The sequence below is a fragment of the Amblyomma mixtum genome, chromosome 2 (assembly GCF_055824585.1).
Source record: "Amblyomma mixtum isolate Tamu chromosome 2, ASM5582458v1, whole genome shotgun sequence".
Taxonomy (NCBI): Eukaryota; Metazoa; Arthropoda; class Arachnida; order Ixodida; family Ixodidae; genus Amblyomma; species Amblyomma mixtum.
The window spans coordinates 46,135,671-46,151,912 of record NC_143013.1 but is presented as its reverse complement, the minus strand read 5'-3'; the positions used below and the strand labels follow the sequence as shown (position 1 = coordinate 46,151,912).

The 16,242-nt window shown below is 47.4% G+C and overlaps 1 protein-coding gene across 3 annotated transcripts in view; it reads left to right on the top strand.

Annotated features, from left to right (window-relative positions):
* The window catches only part of LOC149359214 (uncharacterized), a 188,734-nt gene extending 177,490 nt beyond the window's left edge, over positions 1 to 11,244 (top strand). For all 3 annotated transcript variants that reach the window (XM_089571488.1, XM_089571489.1, XM_089571490.1), the window contains 2 exons: positions 3,372 to 4,476; positions 8,307 to 11,244. In XM_089571488.1, the coding sequence (XP_089427614.1) occupies positions 3,372 to 4,476; positions 8,307 to 9,022 (1,821 nt within the window). In that variant the 3' untranslated portion in view covers positions 9,023 to 11,244. The remainder of the gene's footprint in view (positions 1 to 3,371; positions 4,477 to 8,306) is intronic.
* Positions 11,245 to 16,242: the final 4,998 nt, after the last annotated feature.

Sequence of the window (16,242 nt, the reverse complement as noted above, 5' to 3'; positions counted from 1 at the left end):
TAACTCTTGTGGCAGATAATGCTGGACGGAACTGTATGGTGTCAGATACAGTTCCGTCTGGACGGAACCCCATCGCTACATGCAGTTCCGTCTGGACGGAACTTTAGCGCAAATTGTAGTTCCGTCTAGACGGAACTCTAGCGCAAATTGTAGTTCCGTCTGGACGGAACTCTAGCCACAGCCTTTGCTAAAAGCAGCTACAAATGCGCGAATAGGAATTTGACTTGGTGCTGAGTAACACACGCCGTAGACTGATCACGAGTGTTCATAAATGTTGTGAATAAAAGTTATGAAACATATTATCCTCATGTATCGGCAGCGATGGGAACGCCGCATGCGATGTTTCAAGCGCAAGAGCAAAAAAGCGACCCCTCTTCGTCGAGCCGCGTAGCGAATGGAGGCGAACCTCAGTCAGCGTGCAACGCCCTATCCATAAATGGCCACGCTGCAGGCTTCAGCGCGCGCAGCGTGTTCGGGCCGTCGCTTCCGCTTAGGTCTCGTCTTCTATTTCATAGCTGCCCAAAAAGAAAGAAACGTTTAGGGCGTTTCCTTCCGTGAGCCGGCGCATAGATAAGAAACGAAATGGAACAAGCGTGCTGGAAGAAACTTTGGCCCTCGCTCTCTGCAAATTGCGAGACGAATAAAAAAAAAAAGGGGGGGGGGGGGGGGGGGGAACGGCAGGCACACGAAGCACCGGAGCTTTACGACTACCCAGGGACCTCTCTTGAGGATCGCCAATGCAGTTTGTGCGCTTTGAGCATCTTCGCGACCGTATTGCGGAGCGCCTGTGGCAGTGGAGGGGATGTCGAGTGATTCCCTGGGCGAACCGAAGTTTGGTACATTTGTCATGGCCATGCGAACGTCGCATGTTTGCGTTTTCACGAAACTGTACACGTGGAAAACCTTGTGAACGAGCTTCTAACGTGATAGGTCAGGCCGCATTCATCAAGTCCCTGCAGACTTCTTTTGTCTGTGTGTGTAGCGCGGACCAAAGGTTCGGGTAATGTGACATCAGGTTGAAAACTATGCACGGAGGCCGTGTAGATGAATCTGCGTAGAAAGCCAAAAAAAAAAAAATCTCCTCTGTCCTTAAAATGGACTTTCATGCGGGTGGATTAGCTGACGTATTGTGCCACCAAATCCGCCAGGTTTCGCTCGTTTGTCGTCAGGCTACACAAGCTTCTTCTGTGATGCAGTGCGTTTCTAGAGTTCATTCGTGGGAGTCCTTGATACGGTAGGAGCATAGTGCGCGAAACAGACCATAAAAATAATTTCAACTCTGCACATTAACCTGGGATTAATCGCTGGGATTAATCGCTGGGAGAAATCGCTGGGATTTCTCAAACCACTCCTGGCGCAGTGGTGGAGCGGCGGGCTTTGCGACCCACCCTTATAAAAAAAGTTTTAGTCCATAGAGTGTCTATAGACTTCTGTCTATAAAGTCTATAGACAAATCCTAGAGAACAGTCTATAGGCGATACAATTGCCACAGACAGTCTACAAACAATCTATAGATTTATGGCCATACACTTTTAGTAGACTTTTGTCTATAGACAGTCTATAGACTATGAATAGACAAAAAGCAATTTTTATAGGAAGTCAATAGAGTCAATAAGAAGTCGATAGACTGTCTATAGACCATTTTTATCAGGACAGGTTGTTCTTCTCGAGCAACCTCTCATGACCAATCATTGATTTACTGCCATGGTGGTCAGTTTGTTCGCAATCCGGTGGACAAGTTGTGACCACTCCATAGGCCACGTGACCTAAGTGCACACCTAGGTCGCTTCTCCGGCTGCGAGGCCTCAAACTTTCATCAATGCCGCCGACGCCGGACAGTTTTTTCCGACAGGGGGTACCAACGCTGTCGCGTTAAAAAGAATGTACTGAATTTCCCACATTTTTTTTATTGGCTCATACTTTCATCATGTCGGTCCAGCTCCGAAAATGTATTGCTTGATTGTTTCTTGATTGCGAATAACACAGAACATGAAACATAAAAGCTGTTTCTGGAAAAGCTTTCCCTTAATGCATGCGACAGTTATGCTATCACATCAAGATGACAAGAGGAAGACTTATGTGAAATCGAGGCATATTTGAAGGTGTGGATGTGCGCAGAATATTTCTCAGTGAAGAAAGTGAGAGCAGCTTGCTGTAGCACCGCTTGTGACATGTGTATGCACGCCTGGTATGTACTGATTTATCGTGACAGGCGAGGCGAGTGTCCAGGGTGGAAAGTTTGGAGGCGGAGATTTCTTTGACCGAGTATTATTAAGGAGGTTCAGCAGTTGCACAGCCTGCATACTGCGTAGTTAGTCAACACGCGATAATAGACAGCACAGTGGCCATTTAACGAGCACGCAGTCTTTCACTCAGATGTGGTCTTGAGTGCTGCTAGCATATGGTTTTGAGGATCACTCGCGTGTACACTTCACGACAGCACACAACGCCTGCTTCATCGTCGCCGACGTAGATGTGCGTGATCGCGATCAGCTGTTCGTTCTTCAGTCCCCTCGATAACTTTACGTGGTTTCTTTCGCGCCCAGGGAGTTTATTTCAACCGTTCGCAACGTGACGCAAGCGATCCGGTGGAGAGCATCTGCCTTTCGGGCGTTCTAGTGAGGCAGCTGAGGCGGCCTGCACGGCAGACTCGACTGGCTAGTTTCGTTTCATGGCCGTGTTTCTGGTCATTGGAAGCGGTGCCTGTGATTGGCCGGAGAGCTTCATTGCAAAGGCGTCATAGAAATGACGTCGCGTTAGTCCATTTTCCGCGGGTTCTTTGATGGAAGGTAAATAAATGTTAAATAGATTTATGAGGGAGGGAAAAAGCGCAGTACGTGTCTCACATATCTCGGTGCACACCTCAACCGCGACGTAAGGAAAAGGAGGAAGGTAGGAGTGAAAGAAAAAAGAGAGAAAGAGGTGCCGTAGTGGAGGTATCCGGAATAATTTCGACCACCTGGGGATCTTTGAGATCGGTGGAAGGGTTTCCTGACTTTCATTCGCGGTTTTCTCAGCAACGCAGCCACCTTTCCGCGCAGAAGAAATATCGCTAGTGTTCCCGAGGAATAATCTATCCGTCTTGCTTAGTTTGACATTTCCCTTTAGTGTCTTTGTAAACAGCTTCGCCGTCACACACCGATGGACAGGGTTTCGCGAGAACGAATACACTGCGGTGCTTGCAGCGATCTTCTCGTCCCGTCTGTTTTCCCTTGCGGCGGCTCCGAGTTCCTGGCGCCCCGCGTTGTGTTTGTTGTGTTCCCCTCTGCGGAGGGAAAGTTACGGCCACGTCTGTTGGTGCGCGGTTGTAAATAAGGAGATGACGGCGCGTCGGCCAGTCGTCCTCATTGTCGTCTTCTTTTATGGCGCAGGCGGAGCTCAGCCTGCAAGGGGATGACTTCACCCGACAGATGTGGCACATGTACAACACCTTCGAAGACGTGGTCGTGGGAGGGACGCCGCCGCCGACTGACCACCAGGCCAGCGACGGCAGCCAGCCGCACAGCGCGCCGAGTCAACAGCCGCGCGCCTCCGCCGCCGCTGACGACGCCGCCGCGGCGGGGCCTGTCGCCGGCCCCTCGGTTGCGGCGCAGGCTCCACGAGCCCCCAAGCCCGTTCGCATCCCGTCTTCGCCCGACGTGCGACGCGACTCGTCATCGCCCACGGCGTCGCCCGGCGCCCGACGGAAGAAGAGGCCCATGTCCCAACGCTGCTCGTACGCGGCCTGCGGCAGTCAGCAGCAGCAGCCCCAACAGCAGCAGCGAGGTTCCCTATCTTCCGGCAACCCGCTGCTGGACACCATAGGCTCCATGACTTACGACCCGTGCTGCGAATCGGACGACTATTACGACCTCGCCAGCGTGTACCTTCAGCGGCGCCAGGCACGCCAGCACAGCGACGGCGAGTCCATCGCTTACGCGGGCTCCATCGACAGCGGCTACAAGAGCCTCTGCCCGACGCCTGAGATACCGGACTACGAGGCAGAAGCCAAGCCCGTCGGGAAGACCGTCCCGCCGACGGCAGCCAGACTGGCTGCCGCCGAGGGCAGCCATAAGCCGACCCAGGAAGAGCTGGACGCTGACCTCGACCACCTGATGCAGCTGCGCCAGTCCCTGCTGACGGCCATCGCCCGTTGCGAGTCGCCGGTGAGCCCCAAGAGCCCTCGAGTTGGCTCGGCGGCCGACAAGACGGTGAGGTTCAGCACCGAGAAGCTGACCTCGTCGCCGGCCAAGGCACCCGGAACCCGGGCCAAACCCATCCTCAAGGACCCGCTGTGCGCCAATCTGCGCGCCAGCCTCGAGCGTCCCGACAGCGGCGGAACGCTCGAAGAGGAGATCGACAGCCTCCTCTGCGGTGGCAAGCCCGACTACTACGACCTCGACGCCCGCTTCCCGCCGTCGACGTACGTCACCATGGTCGAGGAGAAGTATCGCTCCAACGCCGGCTACAGTGTAGCCAAGGTGAAGTGCTTGAAAGGTGAGTTCCTCCTCCAGGGCATTGCCGCGGTTTCCAGTAGGAGGGAGGTCCGGGATGGTGTGCAGTGAAACTCGCCGAAGGCTTCATTACAACGTTCTCATGCGCTGATAACAGTCAGCACTGTTCCTCCATCAAATTAGACGTTAATGGCGCGCTCCGTAGCCCCCATTTGTAGCTTTCTAATAAACGGGTCGCCTTCGACTTACTAGCAGTGTTCTCGTGTGTTTGTCAGTCACATTTCAGGACTTCCGTTTATGCTGTACCAGAATCAAAGAAGGCAGGGAACTTCATGTTAATTTACGCGAGGCAATATGCTTGGACTGTAAAACAAGCACTAGAATCTAGACCATGGCTTTGTGTGTGTGTGTGTGGGGGGGGGGGGGGGGTAGGCATGGGATTACCATCGCAAAATTTTTATCGAAATTGGGACGTAATCGCGACAAAAAGACACCAAGGAATCGGGGCCAACTTCGGTCGTTTTTCGAAACCCGATTGGCAGTACCATCGGAAGCGGATAAGAGTTCTGTTGCGACTGTGAGCGGCGGCAGGAATAAATGCGTTACAGTTACCGCAACGTATGTCGCAGTGAGAGATCTGTTGGCAATTTCGCTTCCACTTCAAAGAGGTTCCACATTAAAATTCTTCATTAAACAGGTAATCAAAAGCTTCTCCATTCACCCAGTGCTCTTAAACAAATAGAAATAATATTTCAGATATATTTCTGAAAACCAGAGGTGTGCTTAAGAAAATTAATGTACGCAACTAGGCACATCTTTGCAGTGACAAATGGTGGCCGCCGATCACCGATGGTAAGACAGCTAACTTGTTTGCAAAGCACGACGTTTTACATTTAGCTCGACTGAAAAAAGGAACGGAAAAGAAAATGTCTGGCGTGCGCTCCCTCGCTCACAAAGCATGCTCGCTGCCGTCATGAAAAGTAAGACGCCGTGGCGGCTGCTGCCTGCAGCACAGCTAAACTTGAGATTCTGCTGTGAACGGTCCCCTGTGCAGTCGGGCATCACGTTTTGCATTCATTTTGTGTAGGCACTGCAGGAACCGCTAGGCGCCACTGTTAGCTATGTCTGGAGTAAATAGATAAAAGGGATGATTTGTAAAAGTTTTTTGCTGTTTTTTGTCACGCATGCATTCGTAGACTATGCAGACGAAGTTTCCATAGGTTCACCATGGCGCGGAGTGCATGCACGCCTGAAAACTGCTACGCTTCAGCTATAGACAGACGTAAGCTACGCCGAAAAACGTTTCCCGGCATGTCAAACGCGTCCCTTACAAAAAAAGTTCTAGACAGTCTATAGAGTGTCTATAGACTTCTTTCTATAAAGTCTATAGACTGTCTATTGACAATTCCTGAGAACAGTCTATAGGCAATACAAATGCCATAGACAGTCTATAAACCATCTATAGATTTATGGCCATACACTTTTAGTAGACTTTTCTCTATAGACAGTCTATAGACTATGATTAGACAAAAAGCAATATCTATAGGAAGTCAATAGAGTCAACAAGAAGCCTAAAGACTGTCTATAGCCGATTTTTATAAGGGCGGTGTAGTGAAGCGTCCCTGACGATTGACCATCGACAGGCTGCACGGACTCATGCTTCCAGATCTGTACACGTTCATTAAGCGAGACTGCGATAGCAGGTAGAAAGTTCTACAATAGCACAAGCACGTTTGCCTACTCTAAATACACGCATTTTGCAGGACGTTACGCTGTATGTCACATCGTTCAATGTGAAACGAAGACTGTAGTGACAGGAGCGCCACTTGGTTTACAAAAGATTTGGGGGCCTTTTTAACCGCATCTTTAAAGGAATACAAATGAGCTAGCATTTAGGTTGTCTGATGTCTAATGTTCTTTCAATTTTTCCCCCGAAGCCCAATTGGAACTGGTTCGATGGCTCATGCAGTCCATGGGTCATCACCTTCTAGAATGATGGAATACCTTCCACTAGATTATAATGTATGGGATTATACTAATCCGTACCCACTCATCAACCTTAATCTATATTATGGGGTAGCTCTATTTTCAATATTTTGGGGGTCCTTTCGATATACTTTGAGAAAGTTAGATGACGGGCTAGTTGGTTTTCTGACAAAGGATTCATCTTTTAGTGCAAACACAATAGGATGCTGAAAGAAAGAAAGAAAGAAAGAAAGAAAGAAAGAAAGAAAGAAAGAAAGAAAGAAAGAAAGAAAGAAAGAAAGAAAGAAAGAAAGAAAGAAAGAAAGAAAGAAAGAAAGAAAGAAAGACGATCACGGGCACTACTTGCTACTGATTTATTGAAGACAGAACCACGTTATTAATATCCACAGGCCTGCGCAGCCGCAGCCCAACAACTAATCGGGAAACTAGCCAGTAGAAAGTTACCGCACTAGGCGGGATAGAAAATTCACCTCTCTCTCTCTCTCTCACACACGCACACACGCACGCACGCACGCGCGCGCACACACACACACACACACACACACACACACACACACACACACACACACACACACACACACACACACACACACACACACACACACACACACACACACACACACACACACACACACACACAAACACTGTGGTTCTGCCCTCAATATGCATATATATCCATATATCAATATATAGATACCTATATATATACTACGTGTTTCAGCGAAGGTAGACCAAGATGTTTTAAAATAGGCTTTTTCAGGTATGAAGGTGGCGTCCGCGGCACAATAATACTTGCTTTGGCGGACATCATAAAACATGCAAACAATGTTAACTAGTTAGCCGCTTAACTGATTTCTGATAGTTAACTTTTTAGCTATTACAGTTAGGTTACTGGTTGCAATTAAACATTGCAGGCGGTCGTTGGTAACAGCCATATCGCTTTATAGAATTTAGAAAACGTGATTACCCTCGGCGCTCTGGCTCGACAAAATTAGGCTGTTTCGTCTAATTAAGTGCCTAGGCCGGGTTGCTTTGCCTGCATGCTTTGCGAAAGCGCATGCATTTTGGCGCGATGTTTGCAAAACTTGTTGGGCCTTAGCGCCAAGGGTTATCGTGTTTTCGAAATTCTAAAAACTAATATGGCTATTACTAACGACCAAAAATGAATCCCTAATTGCAATTGGTCACCTAACTGTCACAGTTAAAATGTTAATTATCAGAAATCAGTTAAGCGGCTAACTTGATAAAGTTAAAAAGTTGAAGAGGCTTTGAAAAAGTCCTGAATGTCTTTCCTAGGATCGCTAGCTTCTTGCTTCTTCGTCTTGTGCAGTTGGGATCCCACATACCGGGTACCCGAAATCCTCTTTCTGGAATCAGATTATTTGTAGTCCAAGAACTGGCGCGGGTTTCTAGTTTTCTAGTCACTTAAGGCCCAAAATCAACCCAGAAGTGGCAGAACATGGCGCAAGGGTGTCGACATGGTCAAACGCTGATTATGTGCAAGCTTGTTAAAAATGCATTTGTATAAATGTAATGACATGTCTTAAAACATAAGTCCCACTCATTTGTATGTAGAAAACCAGCGAAAAGGACGCATTCACAAGGAGGAGAAGTACACAGGACAACGCTTCCAGCGTTGTCCTGTGTACTTCTCCTCCTTGTGAATGCGTCCTTTTCGCTGGTTTTCTACATACCATGCACCAACTGGCCCAACAAGCTACGCTTCTTCATTCCCACTCATTTCTTTTCCAGAGATATTCACGTTGTTTGGGAAGGGCGGGAAATGTGTGGTTTCAAATTGCTTTAAATATGTTACATGCGGAAATGGCAAGGAAACGAAGATACCTGAAAACTTGCGCTTATTTCGCTGTACTTTTTTAATCGCAGACAAGTGTCAAGAGTCCTCCAAAGACCACAACCATGCAACGTTGACAGGGGAGCCTAGCCGCCGGTCGCAGAGCCATGGCAGGCAACCGCATCAGCAGCCGGTGGCCTTGCCGCAGGCGTCACATAACCCTCCCGCGGAGCAAGCTGCTGTCCGGATCTCAACGGAGAAAGACGCCCCCGTGCCTACGCCGCGGTGCTCGGCCCCTCAGCCGGCAGCCCTCAGCGCGAAGCCCAGTTCTCCCAAGCCGACGCTGATGCGCTCTGCCAAATCACGCTTCAACGAGGTGGCCAAGTGCATGCTCGAGATAATCGAGGACTTGCAGCACAAGAAGCTGCTCGAGCCCCGGCCCAGCAAGGCCGTGCCTTGCAAGCCATCCGCAGCCCAGCAGCCGCTTCGGGACACCCACATTGGCGGCGGCTCCAAGCCAGGCCAGAGGCCCCCCTCGGATTCCGAGTACCACGTCTACGAGGAGGTGCTGTACGACTTCGTCAGCGCTGCCGGGAGCGTCGCGTCGGACCTGCCGCGGCCACCGCCTCCGCTGCCGGCGAGGCCCAGCGAACCGGGGCACCGGCCCAAGCAGAGGAGCAACCTGTACTCGCTGGTGCGCAATCAGGAGGAGAGGCGCAACATATCCAAGTCTCTGGAGCAGGAGTGGAGCGGGGACAGAGCGCGGCTCGAGGACGAGTACGGTTTCCGCTCCGTGACCAACTCGTAAGGCCGAGCAGAGGAATACCAACTATTTGTGCGCGCTCCACAGGGCCGATGGTGTCACACAGCAATGCGAGACGAACTCGTGCAAGTGCGTTCGGATGCGGTTCAGTGTCGGTGTTGCGGTGATATCCTACGCAACAACAGGGCCACGTGTCACCGACTGGTGGGACGCCCGGTCGGACTTTTTTGTCGTAAAATATTTAAGCCTTTTCTCAGGGGATACTAAAGCCCATGTGTTCAAAATTTATCTGCCTTGCACGTGAGTGCAAAGCGCCTAAAACAGTGGTGAAACAAATGAGGCGCAGTGTTTTTAAGCGTGTTTGAACCCTTGCTGAGCGCATTCCTGTGAGAACCAGAATACATAATGACTTTTACATCTGGGCTGTAGTATGATATATAGTGCCTGTTGGTTGTTGTGGCCAAATTTCGCGACTTGTGTGGCGTATTCTGTTGAAATGTTGGACTCTTTCTACCTACTTTATGTCTTGGCCATTCAGGGAAAGCTCGCGCAGGATTTATGCTTCCGGCATGAATCCATCTTGGTTGTACAGTAATGAACGTTGTGTTACTAAATACATCTGAATGGGCAGCAAATCATTTGATATTGTTATTTCACAAATCGATCGTAAGCTTTGGAAAATAATTGATGAAAAATTACCGGCCATCAGAATCGACACAGTCTGCCATTCTGCTGAAGACAGATTATTAATAAAGCAGCGACAGAAGTAGGTCTTCGTGCTTGAAGCAAACACGCCACAGCTGCGAGCGCATGTCACAGTTCGTGCCGAAGGAACTTACAAAATGTGTTCAAAGCCTCCACTGTAGCTTGTTCCAATGGCATGATAAATGGCATCCTGCCCATTTTTGTGCGCGACGATTTCGACCGTTTAAACCAGATAATACGACTGTGTATAAATCACCTCATAATGGTGCTGCCCGATTGCAAAAAATTTTGATTGGGATTTGAAACGGCCGATCAAGGTACGCCTGGTGAACTTCAAGCGCAGTGAATTTTTGTATGCGCAGTGAGAGCTCAGATATTGTTCATTTTGCCAGTTTTAGCTCTTTTCCATATCTTCAATTAAATGGAATGTGAAGAAGAAAGTGAGCACCTTTAGCAGCGGCTGCATTGCAATGACAGTCACCTGTCAACTTTGGGGCCCGCTCAAATCCCTGTAGACTAGCCCAATGATGCACTCATGATGGAAGCAGTGGCGTTTGCCACTTTTCTCATCGACTTGTGGCTTCTAGCAGGCCATCTTATGACTGAGAAAGAAGACCTGACAACTGCCCGTAGTCCTATCTGCTGCCTTAATATGGGCCCCTGAGAGGGCTGCTTGCCAGCGAGTGCTGCTGCATTTCACTGAATAAACTAATGCTTAACGCGGCTGAAATTGCTAGTGATCTCAACCACAGCACCTAAGGTGTGACACATGTGCTTGATCATTTTGCTGAAGTTTCACCTCTGTGTTAACAACTACAGAGCTGAGACATGAATGAGCGTAAAAATAAACACGTAGTGCGAGGCTGAACATCATGTTCAAGGCGCTGCTATATAAATTCGGCTTGAAATAGATTTCTGGTGCATACAACTAGCTAGCGCGTCATTTTAAACCTGTCCATGCAAGTGGGGTGTATGAGGTATTGAGCAGAAATGGTGCCAGTAGACAATGGTGTTTTTGTCACAACTTTAACTCTTTCAGAGCCATCGTAAGCTGTGTACGCGAGCGACAGGGAAGTTTCAGGTGTGTCCGTTCAGAGCTCAGATATGTGTCACTGCCATATTGATCTCTCGGAGACTTTTCTGAGGCTTTTACACTGAAGCAAGAACCCGTGTAGGCATAGTCAGGTAACCTCTCTGTCAGATGAGTATGTTCACGTTGGTAATTATATAGCTGAGTTGAAGGACTCCAAGCAGCGTCTAAGAAAGAAACCAAGCTGACCATTTGACTATTAGTTACAGTCACAAGGTTCTTTGTGTGATAAAAGCTGTTTAATTTGCAAGAGGTAATTTATATGACTTGCTACTGTACTTTAGCATAGCCTCTTCACAATTTTCTTATGCGGGGCATATTGAAAGTGATAACGTGACCGACCGTGAAAGCCATATACCCTCATGACCGACACTGTTAACATGAATGCTCCATCATTTTTTATTTTATATTCTCTTCTAACAAAATATTGCTGTCCATGGTGGAGAGAGGTTAGTCAGATGGTTCTTGATAAGAACAGGGGGGGGGGGGGGGGGGGACCGTTGGCAAGCACCCTGAGGTTTTCCCTCGGTTGTTAAAAAGATTGATGTAATATTTATGACCAAACTCTGAATCTCTCAATTGAATACAAGGCAACCAGGTATTTATGGTCGAAAAAAGTGCAACGGAGCATACGCCAGAGTGGAAAATCATTTCAGAACACTGTTGCTCATCATAGAAAAATAAATCCGCCTAACGCCAGGCCAATAATGTTTAGTTTATAGATTGTTTCAAGTTATAAGCTCAACTTACATTACAAGTGTATGCGAAACACAAAGGCACAGTGGACAGCAGAGGGTGTTGGCGGTGCATAAGTTTGTCTTTTAGTAGTTCCTTGACTGAAGTGCACTGAAAACCCTGCATTTCATTGAAAATATGAAATGAACATAATTATGGAGAGTACTAGAGATAATGCAGTCTTATTTTTTGTATCCAGTTTCATATACGATGCAATGCGATGTATTCACAAAGCTACTTATACAAACAAACTAGATGGAAGGCTGCAGGATGCTTCCACCAGTGTTATTATTATTTCTTTGGCATGTTATTGAGCGGCACATGTGTGTGCTTGAACTTTGCGAACTGTCATATAAAGGTGCTAAACTTTGGATAATCTTGAAAGTTACCGCAAGCTATATTTAAGGCTCCAAGCAGTGACCAAATGCATTTTGGTACATTACAGGTGCGCCATTTGATGCTTTCAGCTGCACCTGACAACACACTCCTGCTGGAACCGAAAAAAACTTGGTTCGGAAGCTTGTCACTAAAGCGATTGAGTCATTGTTGGTGCAACAAGAAGTGAGCAACTTATTTCCTTCATGAGGAGATACCGAGAGGCTGTTTGCCCTGCGTTCCAGGCGTTCATCTTTTACTGCATTTTAATTCACTTGTATCTACAAGTCTGAACACTATTTGCTGCGAACCCGTTTTCAAGTCGAGGGAAACAGAAAGGAGAAAAGGTAGATCTTCTCTTGGCTAAGAATGGCTGCCCAACTCAAGTATATATTTCTTGATTTGTGTAGCATTGAAATGCGCCATCACTGACATCCCAGCGTATCAGGAGCCAATATCTCAAACTAGCCCAACACTTAGCATATCGCCAGCGCCTCTGCACTCCCCTGTGCGAGTGGTATGGCCGGCCTGTTTACTCGTTGACGCATAACTCAAGATACGAATGGAGTACGTTTACACATATCATTTTGAGTATCGTTGCCGTTGAAAGCTACGAGCAGAATCAAATGGATTACAATGATTACCAGTGTTCAATTTCATCCTGGTGTAACCATGCCTGAGTGTCAGTAGGTGTAGATTCTGCGTCAAGTGTTACCTGCCTTCCTAAGCGCTTCAAGTTCCACAGCGAAAATATTAATGGCAAGAAGACTCGGGCACGGAACATGGCATATCATATTTTGGTAAGGCATTCATCTTAATAAGGCAACAAATTACATTAGCTAGGTTTTCTTTCATTTTAGCACCATTGCGCTGTGTTGACAAGGACATCACAGTGTCATTGTTTTCGTTTTGTCTTTGTCCTATTTGCCAACACAGCGCAACAGTGCAAAATTAACGGAAAAACCATCTGTGATTTATGCTCTCTTCTACAACCCAAATTTAAATGTATGTTCTTGACCCAATACCACGTTTACCAGCATCTGCTATTATTTTTTTCATCTTAAAAAAGTGTTCACAGGCACCTAAGTCTTAGAGTGAGTTATCGCTTGAATGAGTCTTCCTGAACTAAATTATTTGAATTGGCGTACGTCATTATGTTGATGCAATGGTTTTGCGCTGTCATTGGTTTGGTTTGATTTGGTTGATATTTATAGAGAATGTTGTTTAAGAGAGTGATTTGTAAAAGTGCATTTGCGAGAAATCACACGGCGGAATTGCTCATTGAAGCGTAAACAAAGGGCAGAATACTGTGTCGCGCGTTCCTGCTTGGTCACTGTAAAGAAAAAAGGTTCTTTGTTCGGCCCTGAAATATCTCAAAAACATATCTCAAAGAAGATTGTTGTATACTAACGATTGCCAGCGCGCATTGTAAGTTTTCAGACTCACTATATACCCGTGTTTGCTTTTATTTCTAGGCAAGATTGTCTGAGAAAGATATGTAAATAAAAGTACTTTACTCAAAATTTTCTCCACGATGTATTCATGCATATTGACATTATATGTGAGGAAGAGAGTAGAATGTGCATATTTCAGTAAGCCGAATAAATGTCTGTTTTCATTTTTACGCCTCTTGTGGTTCTATAGTGATCACAACAGCGCAAAGTGGCGCTACGATGGCTGGTGGCCCTACCAGGCATCTGGCAGTTGCGTTTTTTGCGGTGCGATGAATGCGGTTGATCACTTGGTAAGGTCAGCGATATTTTTTTCTATTTATACATACTGCAGCCCCACAGGAGCTATTGCAGGAGTGGATATATAGGACACATGGTAAGCAGTTGCGTATGTATGTCGATGCATGTATGCATGCATGCATAAAAGTAGACGAACAAAGCATATGTGTGAACGACATAAAATGGCAGCCGAAAATTGTGGAAGTGCAAGTGAACCAATTTCGCCAGGCAGGGAGTTCAGCTCTCGACGGTACGTGGGAAGCAGCCAATTTTGTATGCATCAGTGCGTGCGTTAAGTGGAAAAATATTTAAACCATGATGGCGCCTGGTTGATAATGGAGTAGATAATTAATATGGGTGCTGATTGCCACCAGGCGCGAAGGTTAATGAACATGTGGATATGCTGGAGGCATGCGGAGTACCGGCGTCTTGAAAGAGGGGGGAGAGATAATCCGCTGAGATTAGACGAGGGCGAAAATTCTCTGCCGTAGCGACGGTAGGTGAAATGAATTGCCTTCTTCTGAACAGATTCAACTTTCTCGCAGTCCAGTTACTGATATGGGTTCTTAACAACCGAGGCGTGTTCGATAAGCGGTCGGATTAGCGTTTTGTAAGCTAAAAGTTTTATATGACGTAGTGCTGCACGCACTATGCGTCGTAGATAACCGAGTCTCTGAAGGGTTTTACTACATGATAGATTGCAGGATTTTGCTGCAGTACAGATTTTCCACTTTAACTGAAGATGACGACCGTAATGTTGAAACAATGAACGATCGCCTCACAGATATCATTACGGAGTGCGTCGTAGAAATAGGCGGTAGGATGGTTCGGCAGGATACCGGGAAGCTATCTCAGGAGACTAAAGATCTGATTAAGAAACGGCAAAGCATGAGAACGTCTAACTCCACAGACAGAATAGAACTAGTAGAACTGACGAAGTTAATAATTAAGCGCAAGGTAGCCGACATCAAGAAGTTTAACATGGAGAAAATCGAGCATGCTCTAAAGAGCGGAGGTAGCCTAAAAGCAGTGAAGAGAAAACTAGGCATAGGTAAAAACCAGATGTATGCGATAAGACACGAAGATGGCAATGTCACTAGCAATATGAATAAGATATAGTTAAAGTAGCCGAAGAGTTTTACACAAACCTATAGAGTAGCGAATGCAATCAGAATGTTACTGAGAGAGGCAGTAGAGCACAGCAATGGCACATCCCGCCAGTAACGAAGGAGGAAGTAAAGAAAGCCTTAGGAGCGATGCAAAGAGGGAAAGCAGCTGGTGAGAATCAGATAACAGCAGATTTGTTGAAGGATGGAGGAGAGATTGTGCTCGAAAAACTAGCCACCTTTATATACGCAATGCCTTGTGACTTCGAGCGTACCTAGAGCTTGGAAACACGGTAACATTATCTTAATTCATAAGAAAGGAGATGTCAAGGACTTGAAGAATTACAGACCGATCAGCTTATTGTCTGTTTCCTACAAGGTATTTACTAAGGTAATCGCTAATAGCGTCAGAACAACCTTAGACTTCAATCAGCCAAATGATCAGGCAGGCTTTCGTAAAGGATACTCGGCAAAAGACCATATTCACGCTATCAATCATCTGATAGAGAAATGCGCAGAATACAACCAGCCCCTATATATAGCGTTCATTGATTACGAGAAAGCATTCAACTCAGTAGAATCCTCAGCAGTCATGCAGGCATTGCGGAATGAGGGTGTAGAAGACTGTTATGTGAAAATATTGGAAGATATTTATAACGATTGCACAGCTATCACAGTTCTCCATAAAGTCAGTGTGACGATTCCCCAAGTCAACGGACGCGAAGTACACCGCAGGCGATGTCTCAGCGGCACCCAGCTGCACGGGGAAGAAGGGAAAGGGAAAAAAATGGCTGTGGCTTAACTTGGTTAAGCCTGGAAATTGCGAAAGCAATTGCGCCTTACTGCAATTGCGCACGCAGTTAGATGTAATGTAGATGACTATGCATCTACCCCCCCAGAAATTGATGTATGTAGCCTTGAACGTGAAGAGCTTGCACGTTCTCGCCGAGCTGCATACTGGGCGCGTCGCTGAGAGAGTCTTCTTTCACGCTCTTCCTCCGTCTCTGTAGCTCGCTGTCGTTTCTTCCGTTCGTTACGACGAGCTGCCTTAGCACTAGGCGGCATCGTCTCGAAGCAGATGTTAAGCCGCCGGTGGTTGGCACCGCCATTGCTCGCTGACGGCGCGAGTTGGGCCCTCAGCTCTTCGGCGTGACGTCACAACACCTGTTGCGCTCCTAGTGAAGAGCGCGGGAGTTAGGCGCCGGTGGTGGCCACCGCCGCTTCTTTCGACGGCGCGAGATGGTCGCTCAGCTCTTCGGCGTTTCATCACGCATGACGTCACACAGGGTTCATCTAAAGGTGAATGGTGGTCACCGCCGCGGCACGGCAAAGGCGTGAAAGTGCAAGTAGTATTGTTTTCGCAATAATAAACGCTCCCTCGCTTTTCAAGGAGAGGAGCCAGTTTGACTCCCGCCAGCAACGTGTACTGTCGGTTTACGGGCGCCCCTTCCCGCGCCCTCCTCAGGGCACGTCGGTGACCCGTTTCGGCATTCGCTTCCAAGCTCGCCCCCTTACAATACTATA